A 20,318-nucleotide genomic window follows, 5' to 3' on the forward strand; every position below is an offset into this window, starting at 1 on the left:
CCACCTGTTGCTTTAGGTTGGTAAAATTTAAAAACCCCTAGGTAAATATTTTTTCATACCATGTTGGTGACTATAAATTATGACATTTATTTGATTCAAAATAAAATTCAGTTACTTTGAATTTCGTTCATATTGTTTTATTAGCAGCACGTTTCATTTATTTATTGATTCTTATTATTTTTACTTAAACATGCCCAGAAAAACAAAGACACTTAATAAACATTTAACCTCCAAATGACAAGTCTCACCAAGTTTTACACTAGACAGCGTTGCCCATAGTAATTATCGAGGAAAATGCGACGTTGGTGGTTTTTTGATTTTTGAATGGACTTTACTATCCGTTTATTAAACTCCCGCACTGTCAGTGTCAAATTTTGATTTTTTTTTTGGAGTGTACCTATGGTGACACACCTTTTCAGTTGCCTGTACACAAAATCTAGTTATTAAAACGTCAACAAGAAAAGTTTGGTTATGTTAATGGAGTTAATTATCTTCTTTCCAAACAATAATTAACAATACCCTGCTTCTCTCTGGCCGTTAACAGTATTCTTTTACGTTTCATATCTGCTTCTTGTTCAGCCATTTCGTGTAAGAATGGAAGAAAGGGCATTTATTAAACTTAATTCCAAATTTTTGCCCCAACGTTAAAGTAAAAATTACTATAGTCCCAGAACGGCAGTGCGGCAACTTGCAAACACTTTAGTGATAGTATGTGATTAGGATTTACATAAATTTAATAGTTATTGGTTATTATTAACTATGAAAATTACTGATTAGGACTGAGATTATTTTTTTTTTTATTAAAAACTTAATTTTTAATATGTAAATATTTAATATTCGCTGCTAGCCTCAGAAAGTTTATGATTCTTTTCAGACATTTTTGTTATTAAAATCTAGTTCATTACTGTCCGCCCACGGGATAAAAGTAAGGTTAGCAAATTTACCTTCTAGCACTTTTTGCTTTGTAGGTATGATTGGCAGCACGCAGCTTTGATCATTGTCCGCAGTGCGGGGGCAGGAACATTCAAACAATTTTTACATGTTTAACAGTTACTGCAATCACATTTACATGCTTTAATTAGGTATTATTACGTATGTAGATATAAAAATTGACGTTTTTTATATTTGACATTTTGACAGATTTATCCCCAAAACAAACAAAACATACACCGCTAAATTTTGTAAAATTGACACTAGGAAGTGGGTATCCACTTCGACGACGACAACAATTAAATTAAGATTATTATAATCGGGACAACCAACCGCCCCCTAGTGCCCGCGTGTTTTAAACAGCAGCTTCCAATTGACTTATTCGAACGTGCGGATATTTTTGAAAGCCTGATGTACTACCGAATTCATGAAAAACTAGTACAGCAAAATTTTGTTGGAGTAAATTGGGCCACATGAAAATGACAAATATCAACGTCCGTCATGACAATTCGATTTTAGCAATGCTCGATCCAACGTCAAACGTATTTAGGTTATCTACTTGACATGTGTTGGACATGAGTAACATAGTAACCAGTTAAAGTAAAGTACGTAGAAACGTTAAACCACAACATTTTTGAAAAGTTGATGTAACTACGACGTTTTGCTGTCCTAGTTTTTCATGAATTCGATAGTGCCATCGGTTAGCAAAAAAAAACTGGTACAGTATGTTACTGTAGACACTTCCAAAACTCCACATTTTGATTGAGTTTTGGAAGTGTCGAAAGCAACACCTCATACCAGTTTTTTTTTGCTATCCGATTGTACGGTTGGTGGACAAAAACAAACTCGGACACTCAAAATTTCTTACATTTGCTTCAATCTTTTAATTGTCAAGATAAAGTCAAAATAAAACTGACTTTTACAATCACTGTTGTTATTTTGTCAGCTGTAATGCCGAATCTAACTGAATTCCAAAAACACCTAATTAGACAACGTGTTGAGGAGGGTATTATCATACGAGCAATTGCTAACGAGCTAAACGTTAGCAAAAATACTATTTTGCTTGTTGTCATTTTAGTTCCAGTTTTTTTATCCACCGACCGTACATCCACAAAAAATACTTGACGGCATTTCATTAGTTTGGAGAAGATGTGCACGTCAATGAATGCAACATTTTTCTCGGTCTATCAACTATATCACATTCTTATAAAAATGACAAATGGCAAAGAAGCTGCTTCATTGTGAAACAGGTTTCGGCGTATATCGTTCTGCGCAACTAACGCCACATCCTTTTTTTTATTACTATACAGGGTTATTCTGAAATAAGTTTGAAAAAAAAAATATCCTTGACACAAAATAATTCTGCGTAAATGACTTTTGGAGGTGAAATCAAAAGGATGGAAATTACCCTATATCCTTGTACAGGGTTATTCTAAATGGTTGTAGTCGAAGTAGGCGTGAAAACTGAATGTAAAATTTATGGTTGCCGCTCCACATAAAAAAACATCAAAATGATGTGAATAAGTGAGTACACACCATTCACACACGGGAGTTAAATTGGGTGCAAAACAACTCAATATTTCTTGATTCAATCGTTAATTTAACAAAAATAAATAAAAATCTCATCACCGCACTTTTCACCTAAAAAATGACAGTGACAGCGACAAAACTGACAGTTGACATGAAAGCGGCAAAAATGTATTAACATGGGCATGGCCTACTTCGACTACAATCATTTAGAATAACCCTGTATTTTCAACGCCTATGAATAGGGAAAATTTGTCCGAATTTGTTCATTTCATTTTTCATTAGTAACCATTGTTACATCAACTCCACAATAAAGTCGTAGGTGCAAGCACAATACTTTGTAAATGTTTCTATGGAAATGATAGAGAGGAGTAAGGTTACGTTTCTGACTGACGGGCACCTTTCATTATTATAGTTGCTAAACTACCAACATAATCAGGTAATCAGCTTTAACTCAGCAGCGTACTAGCAACTTTGACCAAATTTTCAATCATTTGTAAGAAAAAAATTTTGTCAATGACTTCTTCTCATTACCGTTTTTTTTTCCAACTTATTTCAGAATCACCCTGTATATGTTCGTTGTCCCAAATACACTGCGCCAAAAAATTGTCGCAACACATCGAATTCCGAAAATATTGTTTGTTTCATGATTAGAAAACATATCTACACAAAAATAAACGTCCTAACATAATATGTATTGACATAATACATATTAACATAATAAATTTAAAAATTTTGGACTTAGAGAACACATTGGTAGTTGAAATTTAAAATAGTTATTTATTATACGAGTTTTATAAGATACCATTTTGTCGCACGCGTTTTTTATAAAGCAAACAAGTGCGACAAAATGGCTTATAAAACGAGTATAATAAATAACTATTTTGAATTTCAACTACCAATGTGTTCTCTAAGTCCCAAGTCTAAGTATAATACAATATTTTTTCTATTTTGTCCCTTAGATTTAAAAAAAGTTCAAAACATAATTCTATATTGGCAAATATAATATAAAGGGTTGGTAATGGTAACGCTGGTAAATAGACGAACAATTGTAAGTTTTGAATTTAAAGTGCCGTGAAATGCACCTAGCAACAACTCACTATGAGTCACCGCCAACATTAAAATTTTAAGTAAATGTTGCTGAAACGCGTATCGAAAAGAGCTCCTTTTCGAAACCCGTTTGACTGTGTTATAGGTGCAAAATAGAATAAGGTATCTTATTATACTCATGTCATATCGTGATAGAACATAAAACACAAAAAAGTCAAAATGTGGAGGCGAGACGCCGGTAATTATGTTAATAAGCACTGCACTATTACTTGACAGTAATATTCGTAATAGTGTATGTACTCCGGCAAAATTGCCCTGCCGCCGGGTAGTGGAGGGTTAAGCCGGTTAAGTTACAATATGTATGTACTCCGGCAAAATTGCCATGCCGCCGGGTGGTAGAGGGTTAAGTTATAATATGTATATCATTTTTGCTTCAATTATTAACTTACAGTACCATACAATTTTACTACCTACAAGAAAATTGAGAATACTGTAGGTATGTAGCTAACTTGGACGCTGGATAATTTTCAAGCTTATTAATTTCTTTCATTGTGACATTCGATTTGACCATTCGATTTTCTTGTTTCAGATGGCGAGTACCTCTTCGCCGAGCCCGATAGCAAATTGTCGAAGTACGCGCCAAAGAGTTGGCGCTCCTCTCACAGCCATGGCCTCGACGCGAACGGGCGTCCGGCCCTCGCCTTCTACTTCCGAGTACAATTTTACGTGGACAGCCCTCTGCTGCTCCGCGATGAAACGACTCGGCACCATTACTACCTGCAGCTGCGTCTTAACGCAGCTTCTGGAGCCGCCGGTGATGTGGCGATGCATCTGGCCGGTCTCGCTTTGCAGGCCGATCTGGGCGACCGTACCGACTCCACCACGTTCAGACCAGAAGATTACGTCCCGCCGAATCTACGCGGACCTGCCGCTCTACGTACTATCCAAGTGCTGCACCGATCCCATCGAGCCCTATCGAAGACCGAAGCAAGATCGCGGTTTATAACGGAGGCCTGCCAGCTCGAGGAGCCCGTCAACGCGCACGTCTTCAGGCTGAGAGCCTCGAAGAGCGAGCAGGCCCCAGGTTCTATCCTCCTGGCAGTGTGCGCTAAAGGACTGAAGGTGTGTCCCGACAACAACCCGCCTTCGATCTTCTTGTGGAGCTCCATAGGGAAGCTGAGTTTCGAAAGGAAGAAGTTCGAGATACGCACCGGTCACGAGAAGCTGACTCTGTACACCAGCAGCGACGAGAAGAGCAGATTGCTTCTGGCGCTATGCAAGGCGGCGCATCTCTTCAGCATGGCGGTGGCACCGCGACTTAACGAAGCTCGTCGGGAAGAAGAAGAGAAGCAAAGATGGGACTGCGACCAGCGCATTTCGGTGATATCGAGCACTTCGTCTAACACGACGTCGGGGATTGTTAGTGATCGGGTCCATTCCGAGGACGAATTGGAGATCATGATAACGAGTCCGCCGGCACCTTCTACAGAAAGTTTGGCTCTGGCTCACCTGCTGGACAGTGCGCCAGCTAGCAGTCGAACTTCTGCGGCGTCAGCGACAGCTGCTCTCTCTGCACTTTCACTCAAGGAAGAAGAGGAAGAAGTTAGCAAGCCGGCTTGCAGCGAGAGCTCGGCCAAAACGGCTAGCGGGAAGTGTGCAGGGTCGCAGTGCAGCTCGTCCTGCAGTACTGTAGTCGTGACGCCCGTACAAAACAGTAAGTCTTGAAAATATCATCAGTAAAATGTTAAATAGCTATAGTAGCGTTGTTGATGCGCTTCGTAACTTGTAATAAGTAATTTTTTTGATTGTTGCAAAATTACTCATGTGACCTACATAATAGTACACGGCTTGTGCGTACTAATTTCTTATTTCACAAAAGAAAATACTTTATTGATTTTTTGACAATGCAATATACAGCGTGATCAAAAAGGACTGTTTGAGTTGGCAGTACTGATTTTTACTTTTAAATGGTATACCTGGAGTAACTTCCGGTTGTTGACGACTGACAGTTGACAGTTCAAGTTGTTTCTTTGCAATCGCCAACTTAAACAGTCCTTTTTGATCGCCCGTTATTTTTTGGTTAAAATTCGTTGTAAGAAGGTATATACAGGGTTATTCACGAGTAATAATGGGCTTTACAAACATTGAAACGCAACCAGTTATACATTTTCATCGGCTTCGTGGATCGTTTATATTTATTTAAAAAAATTAAAACATATGTAGTTGGTTTTAGTTTTTTTTTTATTTGACATGAAGTTGACATCTAAATTAATATAATTTTTTTAGGTTTAATTTTTTTAATGTTTATTTCACAAATCAAAGAATTTTATTTTTGACAGTTCTCTTATTATGAGAAAAAAAATTCACATTTAGATTAGGTATATATTACTATAAGTTACTGGCTTAACACTAATAAGTTATAATTAAATAAAAGTAAATTAAAACCTTAGATTAACTGGAAAAAAATGAAAAATGATAGTTGGCCATATGATTTTGAAATTTGATGTTGATTCTAAACAACTTTTCTTAATAACTTTTTGTCGTATTTACCACATAAAAGGCACTTTACTCTACAGAAGATTAGGTTTTTTGAAAATTTCCAAGGCATACCTGACTTTTCAAAACTAAAATTATGTTAAAAATTAGCCTTTAACCAAGCAGGGCTAAACCCCAAAAAATTAAGATTTAAATGGAACATTTTTTATCTTTTACAAGAGTCGTTTCACCTATCCGGGGACACAATGTATATTGCGTAAGCATCCCAAAAAGTTCGAAAATTTGTGTAAATATCAAAATAACAGACAGATACTCCAATTTTATTTATACAAGGTGTTGCAAAACTGCCGCCAAAACTTTACATTATAAAATATGTATGCTATACCTACTGAATAATAAATCTTTAAAAAAAATCTGTTTTTGTGCGTCTCCAAAAGATAAAGAGCGCAAAAGCTGGAAGCAAGTATCTAAGCACTCTATGTGTGAATTTTAAATGGACATATAGGCATAACTGACATGTTCCATTAAAAAAAGAAAATTTTATTTCTTTTACAAGGCTTTCTAAACCCTCGCTTTATTAATTTTTTTAAATTTACATTTTTCAACATTTATTTACCTTACAATTTACAATTTGCAATGTCAAAATTTAATCAAGCTTTAAGACAAAAATTTAAACCTCTGTAAAATCATACAAACGCATAAAAAACCATTTGATTAGGTACGATTTCGCGTTAACGTTGATATGGGAAATTGGTGTGGATCATTTTTGGCAATCGTTTTGGAACAGCCTGTATGTGTAGAGTAGATATAATTGTGTCAAAACTAAATTACTCCCTAGAATTTAGGGATATTCATTTCTAGGTTGCCATAAATTTTGTCAGGTCGGAGGTTATGTGGTTTCTGGTGACAAACAAAAGATATCGTACGGTTGGCTTCAAAAAAAACGGGAACTGTCAGAAAAAGTTCTGCCAGATTTTATTAAATTGTTATAGTTTGAAACGGCTTTTTAGAATTTAGGTTAAAAAACTACACTTATGTGTCAGAAATACTACTGACACAAATTGACATAAATTGACAAATTAAATTTCCAATTCACATTAGGTCAAATTTCAGTTCCCGTTTTTTTTGAAGCCAACTGTAACAATATAAAAAATGTAAGGCAGCAAATTCCTTGTACAGTTGGATTTAAAAAAACGGGACAAACAACAAAAAACTCATTTTTTTCTTGCACTGTTAATGAGTACTATGCCGGCCAAAAAATTTTGGCCGTCATTGTCTGTCAATTAAAAAAAAAATATTGTAATCCGTACTTTATTGTCATCATGATTACCGTCTTGATTATAAACGTTATTTTTTGGGTGGTAAATTTCAAAACTCAAAATTATTTTGTCATTTCTACTACATAGAACGTTTACCTCAGGTTATCTATGTACGGTTGCTCTAATTTTGTTCATTCATGTCGGATTTTTTTAATATCTGAGCTTCAAACAGTTTAAATTTATTGTCAAAATGACAAGAATCGAAAGTAGGGTTACGATTCCTAAAGGTTTATTTACACTTTTCTTGAATGTCAAGAAAGTGACGGCCAAAATTTTGTGGCCGCCATAGTACTATTCCGGACACGGAATCTTGGCCAACAATTGTAGACATTTCTAAAAAAAATATGTAAACCAACCATTAGTGTCATTAATAAATGACAATTATTAAAAATCACCATGAAGTTCTTCTTGTGACATCAAAAAGGCATGGAAATGGCATTATCGAGTGAAAAGTTGGGTTATATTCAGTAAAGGCTAATTCACACATATTTGTCAATTAAATGTCAGTTGTGGCCAAGATTCCGTGTCCGGAATAGTACCTGTAAAAAATATAATTTATTAAAGTCTACCTACCTAACCTATTCTAACCGATTTCTAATCAACCTTTTTCAAACTATTGAAAAACCAAAAAAATTGTATCAATTTTGCGTCTCCCGTTTTTTTTTTTTTTTTAATCCAAGTGTAACAGTTGCAAATGGCAAATTTCTCGCTAAGTGTTCACAATCAATTTTGGTTTCTGGCGGCATATTTAATTCGACTTAATCTCTCACTTCATAGTAATCAACCTTAGGCATTCAAAATTACTTTTGAAATTTCTAGTTACGCACAACATGAAAAACGTTATTTCCCTAAAAGTTCGAATTCTAGGGAGTAATTTATTTTTGACACGATTATATGTCGATTTTCCGTTGGAAAATATAACGAGCGTTCAAATAAATGTGTGATCAAGCAGGCCATGGTTTTCTCTCTTTTCCAAATACATATAAAGGGATCATTTTTAAATCAGATGTCAAAGCGTTGTCAAGTTGGCATGAGGAATTGAAAGTAGCAAATAGTGCATTTCACAAGGTTGGCAGCGTCAGCCGTTCAATGTCATCGCGCATAATTGTCGTTTGCGTTGAAAAATTAACGCACAAAATTTGAAAAGATGCCCCTCACAGAGCTTGAAAAAATGGCCCTGATTCGGTAATGCAATGAGTTGAAAGGTGACAAACTTGAACTGAGTAAGAAGGCGATTTGTGAGAAGAGCTCAAACATATTCAGTGTGTCGTATTAAATACCTATTTTCTAAATTCTCATTTATTTCCGTAAACACTTTTCTAACCGCTGTTCAAAGATCAAAAAACCATTGTGGTGCAAATAACACACATTTTTCATGACATTTCCTATTACTTATCACAGTGACAGATAAATCATTACTTGCACTACAATGGTTTTTTGATTTTTGAACAGCGTTTAGATACATTGGACGTCTGCACTCAAGATATGTAATGAATGACTAATGAATGACTTTAAAACGACAAAATGAGTTCAACTCCGAAAAAACCGACGGTCTTCAAAGTTCATTATAAAACTGGCCCAGCCTTTCATTACGTAAAAGAAAAATTGGGTAGAATTTTTGGGTAACACAGTCTGGTTTTTTTATAAAGTTTTGACACTGACAGGTGATTAAAAAAAAAAACTAGTCTTTTTAGTTGACAAATCCTTCAGATGCATAACCTCATTTTTACCATATCTTCATTTGTTGTGATAAATGACAAGTTGGAGTTTTCCCTTCATTTTATATTATTAACTCTTTGAACTGCTTCTGGATTTTCCTACAGATTAAAGTCTTTTTTTTTTATAATCAATTGTCAAAGTGTTGTCAGGTTGGCAGTAAATTCGAAACAGTGAATTATGAATTTTATAAATTACGTTTGAAACATTGACTTTTGAAATTGTCACCGATTGTCACATTTGACAATTTAAATTTAACACGTGTCTTATGCTTGTTTTACACGGTCAAAGAAATGGATGAATTTTTTGACCTTGAATTTATTGTTGCGTGTAATACACAAAATTGTGAATAATATGACGACAATAAATTGATGAATAAATTGTCGAAATAGAACCAGCTCTAATTTTTCGTGAATTTTTTGGAGAATTCTAGTTACATTGCGGTTTATAAATTTGTACCAACTTTAGTGTGAAGACTGTCAAGTGACATGTGAGGGTATCGTTTCGGCAACCGGCGTATTATTGTCATCGTTTATATTATTGTGTTTATTTGTTTTGATATTGAAAGGTGAGGTAATTTAAATAATAATATAGCATTGTCATAACATTGTCACCCCGACAAGTTTAGTGGATAAGGTTGGCAACACATTGGCGGTGCAAAAGTCCCTAGTTTATTGTGCGCAAAACTTTGATCGTGTAAAACACTTTCACATTTTCAATTTATTCATGAATTTCTTCATGAATTAATTTGTGAATTTATTCGTCAATTTCTTTGACCGTGTAAAACAAGCATTACACTCGTAAACATATACAATATAACCTCAATAATGATCTAGGGAAATCTAGGGTGTAATTGAGATAGAACTGGACCAAATGTCAATGATTTTTAATATACAGTTTGGTCTTTTTCTGTATTTTGACACTGACAATTGATTATTAAAAAAAAACGGACTATAGATAGTGTATGCTACTGGATAGTCTGTTACCTTCCCGTTTCTCGAAATGTTTGACAGATGATGAAGCCATGTTATATCTTAACAGAAACAAAAGTTTCAGGGCGCTTGACCACAGTATTTTTTGAACACACGTTAACATTTCACATAAAAGATTTACAAAATATCAGTAAATATTAAAGATTCTAGAAATTCGCTATACATACAGGGTGATTTTGAAAGTTCTGCAGATATTGTAGTTTCAATTTGGTTGTAGGTCGTAAAATTTTATTGGATATTATGAGCGATTAACGGGTACAATGGTTGGGTTTGAAAAGGTTGGAATGCAAATATACCAAATGTACAATACAACCCTGCTTAAAATATTACCTGCTAGTGGTAAACTAGGATTTATAAGCCCCGCAAGATCTTTAACTTAAAGTACCATAAAATTTTACGACCTACAACCAAATTGAAACTACAGTATTTTAATCACGAGCTACTGGCTTCATGTAGAACTCGGAAAAAATGTTTAAAAAATTCAATAAATGACATTTATTTTTTGAGCTACAATTTTTTTTAATTGCTTTTAGTCTTCTACGTTGTCAAACAACCTCGTAGATAAAATTTCGGTACATTTTAAAAATACACCCTGTCTATCATATTTTATAAAACGTACACCAATGCGGTTTCCTTGTTTTAAAGCATATTTCCTATAGGTTACTGCGCATTGACGTACATTTTATAAAACATGATATACAAGGGTGTATTTTTAAAATATACCGAAATTTTACCTACGAGGTTGTAGGATAACGTAGAAAACTAAAAGCAATTAAAAAAAAATGTAGCTCAAAAAATAAATGTCATTTTATTTTTTGACATAGAATTTTTTAAATATTTTTTTCCGAGTTCTACATGAAGCCAGTAGCTCGTGATTAAAATATCTGCACAACTTTCAAAATCACCCTGTATTTCTATTTTTATATTGCAGAATATGAAATTTTGTGCCGTTTTAAATTCAACCGAAATGGACTTTTAATTTACAAAAATGCCATGAATTTGACATAGATCGTCATCTTATCATCATCTATTGTTTTTTAAATCTATTCCGTATTTGTCAATACATCAAGATAATAAACTATGAGCAACTTCCTAACATTTCATAGTCTGGTACTTCATACTTATTGTTGTTCCAAATATTTTTCAATCGGCTATTTAATCTTTCATCAAAATTTACTTGAGACTATGTTATCAGTGAATTTTTGTATTAAATGGGAACAAAATGTCGTTGCGTGCTGTTTTCTGTCGAAGATTTTACGTGTGCGTCCCTTTTTTCCACTAAAGTTCAAGAGAAAAAGAAAAATGAGTGTCTTCAACGTTATCTCAGATGAAGTTAGCATTATTTATTGCAAGTTACAAATGTTACCACCTTTTTTGAACATTGTCAGTTTATGTCAGCGCTTCGTTTTTTCAACAAAATTTCCAGGTAATATAACCACAAAAAATTTTTCGTTGTAGTTGTTAAATCCTTCACAACCAAGTACTTTTTAAGAGCGCTTTAGAGATTTCGTAAGAAGTTCCAAGTGATTTTAGATTTAGTTATTAGCACAGCATTATGTAACTTGGAAGGTATCGGATTGTTCGAATGTATCGTTGTCTCGCTTAAGAGGTCACTGGCTTTGTTTTCGGTGTTGCCCTCTAGACATCAAGGTGTTGTATTCTTTGCAATAAATCTGCATTCCGTCGTTCCTCCGATATCTTATCCGCGCGTATGCCAATCTGAGCCGAAATCTAAAAAAGCACTCTGTTCCATTGCAGAAAATAAAGGACGAAGGCCCTCCACCAGTAGCAGTCTCGAACTCGGTTATTCTCACACCGCCCAAAATTCTGCAGTCAGCGATGCCACATGTATAGAATTAGATACACGGGAACCAGTTTACACATCCGGTCCGGCACCAAGTAGCCATACCAGCGGCGTCTACACTCTCACTTCTAGCGACCAATACACGCTGAGCTCCAGCGACCAATATGCGACACAGAGCGACCAAGTGGACGGCGTCTTCAGGAACAGATCCAACTCGAACGTCAGCAACTCGGGTTCCTTCCACGGGGACGGCAGCGACCCCACCGACAACAAGCAGGCCCTGCTCTCTGCCGAAGAGTTGTCCGATCTGATAGTGGGCCGTTATCCTTCTTGCAAGAGCGTCAGTCACACCCTAGATTCTGATTCTGATTATGTGACGCTGCCCTCGTCGTACCAAGGGTACATTCCGGTACCGCCGAAGAGGATAGACAGCGCCGAGCAGAGGTTTAGGCCGCCTCCTCCACCGTACGGAGCTCAACTAACCAAATTGCCAATCACCGAACCTGCAGATTTCGACGATCAGAGCTTCATGTCGGAGATTTCGATGAGGGAGCCTCCGCCGTACCCGGACAATCCGACTCCGGTACCTCCTCCGGTCTATCCCTCCGAAGAAGCTGCCGCCAGGTTTATTACGACGCGTTCTCCTAGTATTTTGACGGCGCACGCGAGCAGCGTGGGGGCGTCATCGTCACCCAGCTACTCGACTCCGAGTTCGGTACCACCCATCCCTCCCAAAATCCCAAGAGGAGTACCTCCGATAAATACGATAATCGCCCCCAACAACTATCTGGACGTCGCCGCAAGTAAAGCTAGTGTTTTGGTGCCTTGTACTTTCCTCCCTCCGCCGCCGCCAGCCCCGCGACAACCACCACCACCTCCCCCAGCTCTCGCCACGGTCTACACCAGTCAACTGTCGCGGTCCCAGATCGAACAGTATAAACAGCAAATGTACAGCGACGTGGATTTCGTGATGTTCCCGCTGAAAGAGCCGGCGATCAGCAAACAGGAATATTTGGAGGCGAAGTTGGCGGCGTTGGTTCAGGCCCAGCCGGTATTTTACCGAAGCACTTCGTATCTGGGTCGTTACGCGTCGAGCCAGAATCTGTCCGACACTTACGTGCAGTTGCCCGTTTACGGTGCCGCGAGTATCTCGTCGACGGGCAGTCTGGAGCCGCCGCCGCCGCCCCTGCCGCCGAATCGTCCGGGGCGGTTCATGCGGACGCGCTCGGACGACAACATCTTGAATTCGTTGGAAACGCCCCAGCCGCCCACGTTTAGGCGGAGGTTACCGCCGCCGCCGCCTCGACCCGCTCTGGAGAAGAGGAAGGAGGTGAAAAGTGTAAGTGAGACGAAAACGGAAGTTTGTAGTGGCGAGAAGGGGACCGCTCTAGATATTCGTACTCTAAGAGAGAAAAGCAAGAAAATGGACTTGCCGCTGATATCCGCGTTGTGCAATGATAGGTCTCTGATAAAGCAGACCAAGGCGTTTGTGATGCCGAAGCACCCGGGTGAAGTGACCCCGCGATCGCTTAGTAGTACGCGTACTAAATACCCAGTGTCGGGGCTGAGTAGTACCAGGATCAACAAGACCACGAGGAAGATGCCCTCGATCAGCCATCGACATCCCGGGGACAAGCTCCCCGAGATCCCGAGGGCCACCCCCAACAACTACGTGACCGATCCACACGCAAAACACAAAACTATGCAGTCCCACTCATGATCGAACTGACGTTTATTCCAGTGCTAGAGTAGAATCAAATGTTATACTCAGGGTGCCATCATTGCAATATGTTAAGTTTAAGAAGGAACCGATCTTTTGGGCAAATCTTACGTTAGCTTTCTTGTTTTTTTTTTTTGGAAAACATTCCTTTGCCAAAACATCGGATGCCTTTGCCATCCCTGCATGTACATAATGGTAACTTTTTAATACCGCACGTAAGTTTACAGTACATATGTTTAGCAATAATGTATACACTTGCTCAACTTTTATTATTAAAATAATGATATTTTTAACTTGTTTTATGTTTTCTTTATTTATTTCAAGCATCCGAAAATCATTAAAAGCTTCACTCAAATGTACGGTGCTGCCTTCATTTTAAAATAAAGCAATCTCTCTAGATATTCTGTGGGTTTCTTTTTATTTCAAAAACAATACCACCAAAAACTCGGGACTATTTGATCAACCTCCGGTTTTAAAATCTGACTACTTCGTATTCGATGGTGCCATAAATAAGTAATCGTCATCCTACATTTTTCGTAGCATTAAATATGTAGTTAACGTATTCTCTCATCGTACAGATAATGAAGGGTCATTCAGGGACAAAAAGTTAATTAACTAACAAAAAACTTCCAGATCAAAGTGTACATTATTTCCGTTCCAGCGTATGTTATCGTCAGTATTGACGTATGTTGGTTTTTGTAGTCTACAAACTGCAATTATTACATAATTTGATTATTAGTTCTGCATGATTGGGAGGGTAAAAGTAGAAACTTAAGTTGTATTGGTGCAAGATAAAATCGAAAAAGAAAACTTCCGGGGGAAAACCTAAACTAAAATAAAGAATAACCAAAGAAACAGGTTAAATTGGGGTAACCAGGGTTTGTGTTGACCATGGAGCCAACTCTCTTTAATATACCGGGTGATTTTAAATGATTGTGACTTTTTTCATAGGTTGGTAATATTCTTGTTGGTTATTCTACAGGGTGAGCAACAATAACTGTTTCAATTGGCAAAAAAAAAAAATACATAAAATTTTCCAGACATTATTGACAGCTGGTATATATTTCAAATTTAAACGTCTTGGTTTTTGTAATCTTTATTAATAAAATGGTTTTCTCGTTGGAACATGACATAAAAGTCACCAAAAATCACCAGAATTTATTGTCAACTCAATCAGTACTTGTTGCTCACACGGTACTTTTTAATGTGATACCTAGTTGACATAAACATAGGCGTCCTCGCCTATTTGACACAATTTAATACATAAAGTTTGCCAAGTTTGCCAAAATAATTTATGAAAAATGTTCCCAACTTAAGAAAAAAAGTCACAATCATTTAAAATCACCCGGTACTAATTTTAGACCATGTCAGCGGTAAAGCAGTAAATTTGTGTTTGTCAAGTACAATGAAGTTCAATTTTTTTACGTTACAATTGTTCTAACCACGGATGTTTTAACTGTAGTTGATGTTTAGTCGCAGTTGTTATCATGAAAGTCTATTTTACATTCTTCACATTACATATTCTGCAACCGTGCTACAGCTATTGTTTGGTAAAATCATAAATCAAATACCTACCTTAATTTAATCGTAAGAACTGTCTTTTGTGTGCGCTGAAGTGATGAAAATTACCAACATGTCTAAGTAAATTAATGTTCATTTGACAAATGTAAAAAGAGATGTATTGTTTTTGTTATTAAGTGATAAAAACAAATATGCAATAATTATTATTTACACGATTCTGATTACAAGCTATGCAACCAGTAATAAACATAGTAGCCTTTCCGATTCCTGGATACAGTTTTATCTAAAAAATAACAATTCCAAAAAAGAAAAAAAATTTCTTTCTATCTCCCACCCCTTACTTTTTCCATTCATACCCTCCTTTCCTTTTCTATATGTCTTATATTATCTCCCTTCCATCTTCACTCAGTATTTCTCCCCGTTCCTTTGTCTCCCTCTCTCTCATTTCGCTACTTCCATTCCACATGTGCTCAATTGTCTCTCTCTCCTCATAACACATTCTGCACCTTCTTTCCTCTCCTTCCGTTTAATACCTGTTTCCTTCTCTCTTCTTTTTCTTTCTTTTGCACTCTCTCTCCCCAGATACTCCGGAATTTCTCCTCTGTCATACACTTCTCACACTCCCTCTTGTATCTGGTTTTTTTTTTATTCTCTCGCATCTTTCTTGCTTATCTGTGTCTTTGTCCCTTTCACTCAGCTCCACATTCATCCATCTTCCTTTTGCTCTCAATCTTTCCACTTTTTCACTGGCATATCCATTCCTCTGGAAGTATTTCTCTCTCTCCTTCTCCATGTTCTTTTTTTTTCTCTCCAGCATTCCATAAATATCCGGCACTCTTCTCTTCAATCCATTTTGTCCTCAAACTTTGCCACTCTCTTTCCCGCTTTCACTCTAAGCCTATTCCTCTTGCATTTTTCCCTCACTATGTAACCTGGCGTTTCTCTATGCACTCCTAGCACCCATCTCAAATATTTTCTTGCATTGTCTCTACCTCCTCTTGTATCAATACACTCTCAATCATGCTCTCAAACATCTTCATTCTCCTCATGAAATCACCTCTCCGCTTTCTCCTATTCCCTAGACACATCCCACTACCTTGTTTGCTTTCCTCACTATCTCTCTGATGTGCCTTATCCGTGGCTCTTTCGTTGAATGTATATCCGAAGTATTTAAACTCTTTTACTCGTTCTATTTTCCTTCCTTCACTCTTCCTCTTTCTTTTGCTGAACACCATCATTTTCGTGTTCTCAACATTCACTTCTATAAAAAAATAGCTCTTCTTCCTCACATACTTTCTCAGCCTCTTCATCATTTTTTTCATTTCTCCTGCGCTCTTTGTCACAATTACCAAGTCCGCAAACGCCAGACTCCAAACTTTCTCTCTACCTACCCCTACCCCCCGCTTGTGTTTTCTTTATCATTTCATCCCTATCCGCCACATATCGTAAATAGCAAGGGGCTAAACGGGCAGCCCTGTCTCACTCCCTTCGTCTACTACATAGTAGTAAAGTGGTAAAGGTAAGTATAGAATACTTTTTGCTTTTATCCGGTGTTTTATGCACAATTAATTGACTTGAAAGAAACTTCTTTTATTTTATATCATTGTGTAATGTGTGTTGCCTATGGTGCATCAAAAATTAAATATGGAATTGTTATTTCCAAGTATTGTAACTTATTATTACTAATCTAAAATAGATAGAAGGGAAGCGCAATAGTAGAAACCGACTATTAAAGTGTTGACAAACAGAACGCCAAAATTTGAGATCAAAGAGAAACATTTGGAAGGAAACCAATATAGGTATTGTTGATCAACAAGAAATCCTTGTCCTTGTATTAAAATTAAACCAAGCACAATAATTGAATAAACAATTCAGAGAAACAAATTCTTTGAGGATTTTGCGTTGTACCTATTTAAAATATACAAAGAAGAAATAAAATGTATAACGAATTCATAATCAACTTTATTTTATTCACGTAATAAATTCGGTAAGTACATGATGTAAAATATCATAAATGTCTCAGTTAAAAAAATTAGTGGCTTAAGTATCACAGAAAAAACAGACGTTAAGATGAGGGGATCTTTTTGCTGACTTATTACTTTGTTAAAACCGCAGAAACTAGTCAAGTTCAATAACGACTGATTCTCCTGGCCACAACGTAATATTCTTAAAAGAAATGCTTTCAGATTTTGAATTCGTTCTGGGCCCGATGACAACAATCCCAGTGTACAGTAAAGTCGACAAATCCTTGGTGATAGTGTTGTTGCCCAAATTGTTGACGACAACGTACGACTTCCTCCTCGGATACCACCTCTGCACAACTAGCAATTCGTCTCGTGAATACACCACTTCAGCGTTAGCCTTATTATCTCCTTTCTTGAAGATGGAGTTATAAAAGATCGCAGGCGACTTCCGGCGCAAATCGACCATTTCGGAAACTGACCGCGCTTGGTCAAATTCCGAATGCGTCTTCTCGCCGTGTATCCACGGCAAGACATTCTGTTTCTTGTCTTCCCACGCCATAAACGTAAAGTGGTGCAAGTGTTGTTGGTCTTTCCGGTCGCCTTCAGGATCCGATATTTGTTGCAAACCAATTTCGTTACCGTAAAATATCGACGGTGTTCCCGGTAGCATGAGCTGCAAAAGGGTCGCGCCCAAAGTGGCGTTCCCGTAGGGCAATATGTTGGCGAGACGGGTGGGTGAAGACTCGTCTCCGAGGCTCCAGTGTACCCAAGGCAGGCCACGACGAGAGAAAAGTGTACCGTTCTGGATCGAATCGATCTGTTTGGTGACAGCTGACAGTCCCTTTTCGACCTCCAAACGGACGTCGACAAGATCTACGTTGTTCAGGAGAATGTTGATAACCTCTTTGGGCGCCATGTTTATGACAGATTCGCTGACAATGAAGGGGCGATCTGGTCCTACGATTTTTTTCCAGCGACGAAGCGAGTGTCCCAAGTTTGGATCGTCAACGAAATATTCCAAACCTTTGAGGTAGAAACCGTTGACTCCGTTGCTGGTCCAGTAGATCAAAGCTTCTTCGACTAAATCTCGAACCGGGTCGGTTTTTAAAAATTCCACCAGAGGTTCTGAATTTGTATTGTTGGAAAGATCATGTTTGTGGTGGTGGGTCAACTGCTTCACCACCGGAAAAATCGGCAAGTCCAAAATCAGCGATATGTTCTTGGGTTCGAGATAATCTTTGATCAGCTTCTGCAAGTCGTCGATGTTTCCCAACTGAGGAGCGACGTCCACTAGAGTGGAGACGTTCTTGTAGTCGTCGGGGTAGTTGTGGGTTTTGAATATGGAGTTTAATCTGACAGCTCCAACTCCTAGCGAATGTATGTAGTCCGTCTTCAAGGCGATCCCTTTGAAGTCTCCGTACATGCGATTCCTGTTGCTGGCGTAGAAACTGGCCGGAAATATTTCATAAAACACTTTGCCTTGATACCACTCTGTGTGCGGGTCACAAGTTTTTGGCAACGTCGAGATCATCATGATCACGAGAGCCACCATAGCCACCAGCCCTGACAAGAACATCCCCAAAGAGACCTTCCGAATCAAGGGCCAGTTCCACGACATGAAGAAATAATTCTCTGGGGGGTTCCTGAAAGTGAGCTGAAGCGGCTGCACCTTCCCGCTGGTCTCCTAAAAATGCAACCGTTAAACTCGCAACCCCAAAACACCAATCCCACCTCCGTCGCGGTGTGCTCATCTTTGACGATATGATGGTAGGTGTTGTTGCGATGGTTGAGGAGCTGGGTGCAAGCCGGTTCCGCCAGAGCCGAAGAACTCGAAGATGCCGAGTCTCCCGCGCACTTGTCGTCGTCTAAAACAGGACAGTCAGGCTTCGCAGTGGCACTTATTTTGTTAACCTTGAACGTGGTGCTGAAGGATGGTGGCCAGTTCATCTCCGATGGCATAATTGGGTTGGCTGGGCTCCGCCAGTGGGTTTATCAGATCGTTTGTAGGTGGCGATGGCGTTATCAAGGGACAAATCGACGCAACCTCGTCGGCGATAAAAGAGTTGGTGGGCGACCCTGGCAAATTCGACGAGGTGTTCACCTGCAGGAATTTGTCCATTGTGGAGCTGAAACGAAACTGGTCAACACAATAAACTCGAACTGTTAAATGCTTCAATTAGATCAATTAGTTGTTGTGGAATTGAATTCATGTGATGCGCACAGCTGATCGACCATTTATAGTAACGTCGCGGCGTTGTGCGCCGAGACGGCGATTCACAACGGCGCCGAGTTCGAATTCGTCCACTCTGACTCCATCAAATGTATCTTTCCGTTTGTTCTAATCTCTCTTGAGAGGAAAGTTATTGAAAGGTCATTTACCAAAGAGTAAATAATATGTATGCATTCCAACAATTGTTACGTTGTCGGTGTTGGGAAATTATTACAGACAGCAACAACTTTTTAGATAATTGAATCTTTCCACCATTTACCTACTATTCCGTAATTTTCCACTTCAAATCCTGTTGTTTAGTTTTTCGCTGACCCACATCGATCAAGGTCAATTTTGCCAAAATATAAATAATCGATTTTTTTAAATAATTTAAACATCGATGTTTACGGTCTGTATTTATTTTGAAAAACAGGAGTCAACTGGCACCACATTTTCTGTCTCGCTATCAGTAGGTATAATGTTGTAATGTGAATGTTGCGATTTAAAAAATGTGTTTGCTTCGGATTGGAAAATATGAAATAACATGCATGGTTAAAGTGAAATTTTGCAGCTTAATGCCTGAAATTCTGTGAATCGTAATAGATTTCCACTTTCCAGTATTATTTTATTATTGCGTCTGGTCACGAACAGTACAATTCCACGTTGGGCAAAATCGAGGGTTTGTATTGGGTGATAGATTTCGAACTTGGTGCGGTAAAATTCCACGAAACCACTGTCCATGCAGTATTATTTCAATTATGTATATAGGTTAAAAAATTAAGCGTTAAATTAAAATTTGTTGTAGAGATGAGCGATCCGGTGATTTTTCAAGAACGTCGTTCCTGGTGACCGTGATTTCTCAGTCACCGTGATTTCAAACAGTTACCGTGATCACTGATCACAACTAATTTTTACAGGAAATCGTTATCGCTAAATCACTCAATACACATATTTGATGCAGTTACTTTAGATGCAGTTATTTAAGCTGTTTATAAACTATCATTTAAAAGATAATTATTAATGTATTATTACACTCCGGCTTATCATGAACAGAACAGGTACGTTATCAC

General features: G+C 37.8%; 2 protein-coding genes across 4 annotated transcripts in view; one reads left to right on the forward strand and one right to left on the reverse strand.

Moving 5' to 3' along the window:
* The window catches only part of ex (expanded), a 39,469-nt gene extending 25,514 nt beyond the window's left edge, over positions 1-13,955 (forward strand). For all 3 annotated transcript variants that reach the window (XM_069043226.1, XM_069043228.1, XM_069043227.1), the window contains 2 exons: positions 4,097-5,221; positions 11,789-13,955. In XM_069043226.1, coding sequence (XP_068899327.1) covers positions 4,097-5,221; positions 11,789-13,554 — 2,891 coding nt within the window. In that variant the 3' untranslated portion in view covers positions 13,555-13,955. The remainder of the gene's footprint in view (positions 1-4,096; positions 5,222-11,788) is intronic.
* Positions 13,956-17,021: 3,066 nt separating this feature from the next.
* LOC138126246 (amino acid transporter heavy chain SLC3A2-like) lies at positions 17,022-19,330 on the reverse strand. The gene is made up of 3 exons (XM_069041965.1): positions 18,951-19,330; positions 18,771-18,904; positions 17,022-18,723 (listed from the first exon to the last, which is right to left on the reverse strand). The coding sequence occupies exons 1-3, from the start codon at positions 19,156-19,158 to the stop codon at positions 17,194-17,196; spliced, it is 1,872 nt and encodes a 623-aa protein (XP_068898066.1). The 5' UTR covers positions 19,159-19,330; the 3' UTR covers positions 17,022-17,193.
* Positions 19,331-20,318: the final 988 nt, after the last annotated feature.

This window comes from Tenebrio molitor, chromosome 3 (assembly GCF_963966145.1).
Source record: "Tenebrio molitor chromosome 3, icTenMoli1.1, whole genome shotgun sequence".
NCBI classification, from domain to species: Eukaryota; Metazoa; Arthropoda; class Insecta; order Coleoptera; family Tenebrionidae; genus Tenebrio; species Tenebrio molitor.

Excerpts from the sequence above, each read along its gene's own strand:
- LOC138126246 (XM_069041965.1), bottom strand. The coding sequence starts at position 19,158 with ATGGACAAATTCCTGCAGGTGAACACCTCGTCGAATTTGCCAGGGTCG. Across the intron at positions 18,905-18,950 it reads CCTTCAGCACCACGTTCAAG|ACGACGACAAGTGCGCGGGA; the intron begins GTTAACAAAATA and ends GTCCTGTTTTAG. Across the intron at positions 18,724-18,770 it reads ATGAGCACACCGCGACGGAG|GAGACCAGCGGGAAGGTGCA; the intron begins GTGGGATTGGTG and ends TTGCATTTTTAG.